The sequence below is a fragment of the Propithecus coquereli genome, unplaced genomic scaffold (assembly GCF_000956105.1).
Source record: "Propithecus coquereli isolate 6110/MARCELLA unplaced genomic scaffold, Pcoq_1.0 Scaffold103, whole genome shotgun sequence".
In the NCBI taxonomy this organism is placed as follows: domain Eukaryota; kingdom Metazoa; phylum Chordata; class Mammalia; order Primates; family Indriidae; genus Propithecus; species Propithecus coquereli.
In genome coordinates this window covers 5,069,480-5,070,993 of record NW_012134192.1, presented here as the reverse complement: position 1 = coordinate 5,070,993, position 1,514 = coordinate 5,069,480, and the positions used below count along the sequence as shown (strand labels likewise).

Here is a 1,514-nt window from a genome sequence, read left to right as displayed (position 1 = left end):
GACATTTAATTTTAAGGATTATAGTTCTGGCATTCTGTTAAATTACTTTCTCTTGGCCTCAAATATTACAATTTAAACCACTAATGTTTTTACAAGAGTAAGAATTTTGAACAAATGGCCCTGGAAATATATAACTTCTTCTGGCAGCTAATGATTGGATGTTTGTAGTTTTTCTACAAAAATTGAAGATCCTCTTATATGGGAATGAGTGGGGAGGTAAGAGTTTAGGAATTGATACTTTTCAGCCAAATCATCTTGCTTAGCTTCCTGAAATAATAATCTGTAATAATTAAAATTTGAAAAGTAGTTCTCTTAGGGTGGTATATGATTATTGTTCTGGTTTGATAGATTTAGGTTCTGAATACCTATAAACTTTGGTACCTTGACTGTCAGTCAGTGAAGGTATTAATTGGTTGGTAGAAGAAGCCACTCATTTAATTTTTTATACCATATTCTCAGAATTATTTGGAATTACTAGAGTAATAACTGTAAGTAGATTTTTACCAGACTGAGTATGTCATTTATTGGTGCTTAAGTGTAAAATCTTTATCTGATCCTTTTAATAATGATTATTGACTTTGAGTTCTATTATCAGTAATAATAATTGGGTCATTTAACATTCCAGTGTTCATTTTCCTTTTTTCTTACAGATGAACCAACTAGCCCCAGCATCGATCATGACATTGCACACATCCCCGCTTCTGCTGTTATCTCTGCCTCTACCTCTCAGGTCCCCTCCATAGCGACAGTTCCTCCCAGCCTCACAACTTCAGCTCCCTTAATTCGACGTCAGCTCTCCCATGATCATGGTACGGCGAAAGAGTGGTTATGCAAACCATACCTCGGTGTCAGTGTTGCACTTAGAATAGCATGACAAACTGATCTTTTCACCATTAGAAGAATCTGGGAACCACTTGTAAATGTCTAAATGTTGGATTTTAATTACAGAATCTGTTGGACCCCCCAGCTTGGATGCCCAGCCCAGCTCAAAGACAGAAAGGTCAAAATCATATGATGAGGGTCTGGATGATTACAGGGAAGATGCAAAATTGTAAGTCTCAGGTGTATTATTTCAAATACTTGTGTGGGTGAGTGTTCAGCATGACTTTGACACATAAATACTGAATTCAATGATAGTTTGTATTTTCTAACTTTATGACATTAGAAATGCAATTTAAAAACAAAGCAAAGTTGTTAATTGGTAACATTCAATTGAATTTTTTCAAATAATTTTTTAAAAGATATGCAAACATGATACAAAAAAATGTATATTAAATACACCCACCCTAAGACCTCCAGCCATCTAGTACTACTCAGACATAACTATTTAATGTTTTGTACTCTAGAGCTATTCTATGTGTAAAATCACATATAGTAATACATGTTTAATATACATATGTATGTGCATTGTATTCTAATTATTTTTATAAACAAATGACAGTATACACACTGATCTTAGAGATCCTTCAGTGCATATATTCCTGCCTCATTCTTTTTCAGGACTGTTTAATTTT

The 1,514-nt window shown here is 33.8% G+C and overlaps 1 protein-coding gene across 1 annotated transcript in view; it reads left to right on the top strand.

Moving 5' to 3' along the window:
- The window catches only part of ARHGAP21 (Rho GTPase activating protein 21), a 44,779-nt gene that overhangs the window by 13,310 nt on the left and 29,955 nt on the right, over window positions 1–1,514 (top strand). Inside the window, exons 3-4 of the mRNA XM_012644200.1 lie at window positions 651–809; window positions 949–1,051. Of these exons, the coding sequence (XP_012499654.1) occupies window positions 651–809; window positions 949–1,051 (262 nt within the window). The remainder of the gene's footprint in view (window positions 1–650; window positions 810–948; window positions 1,052–1,514) is intronic.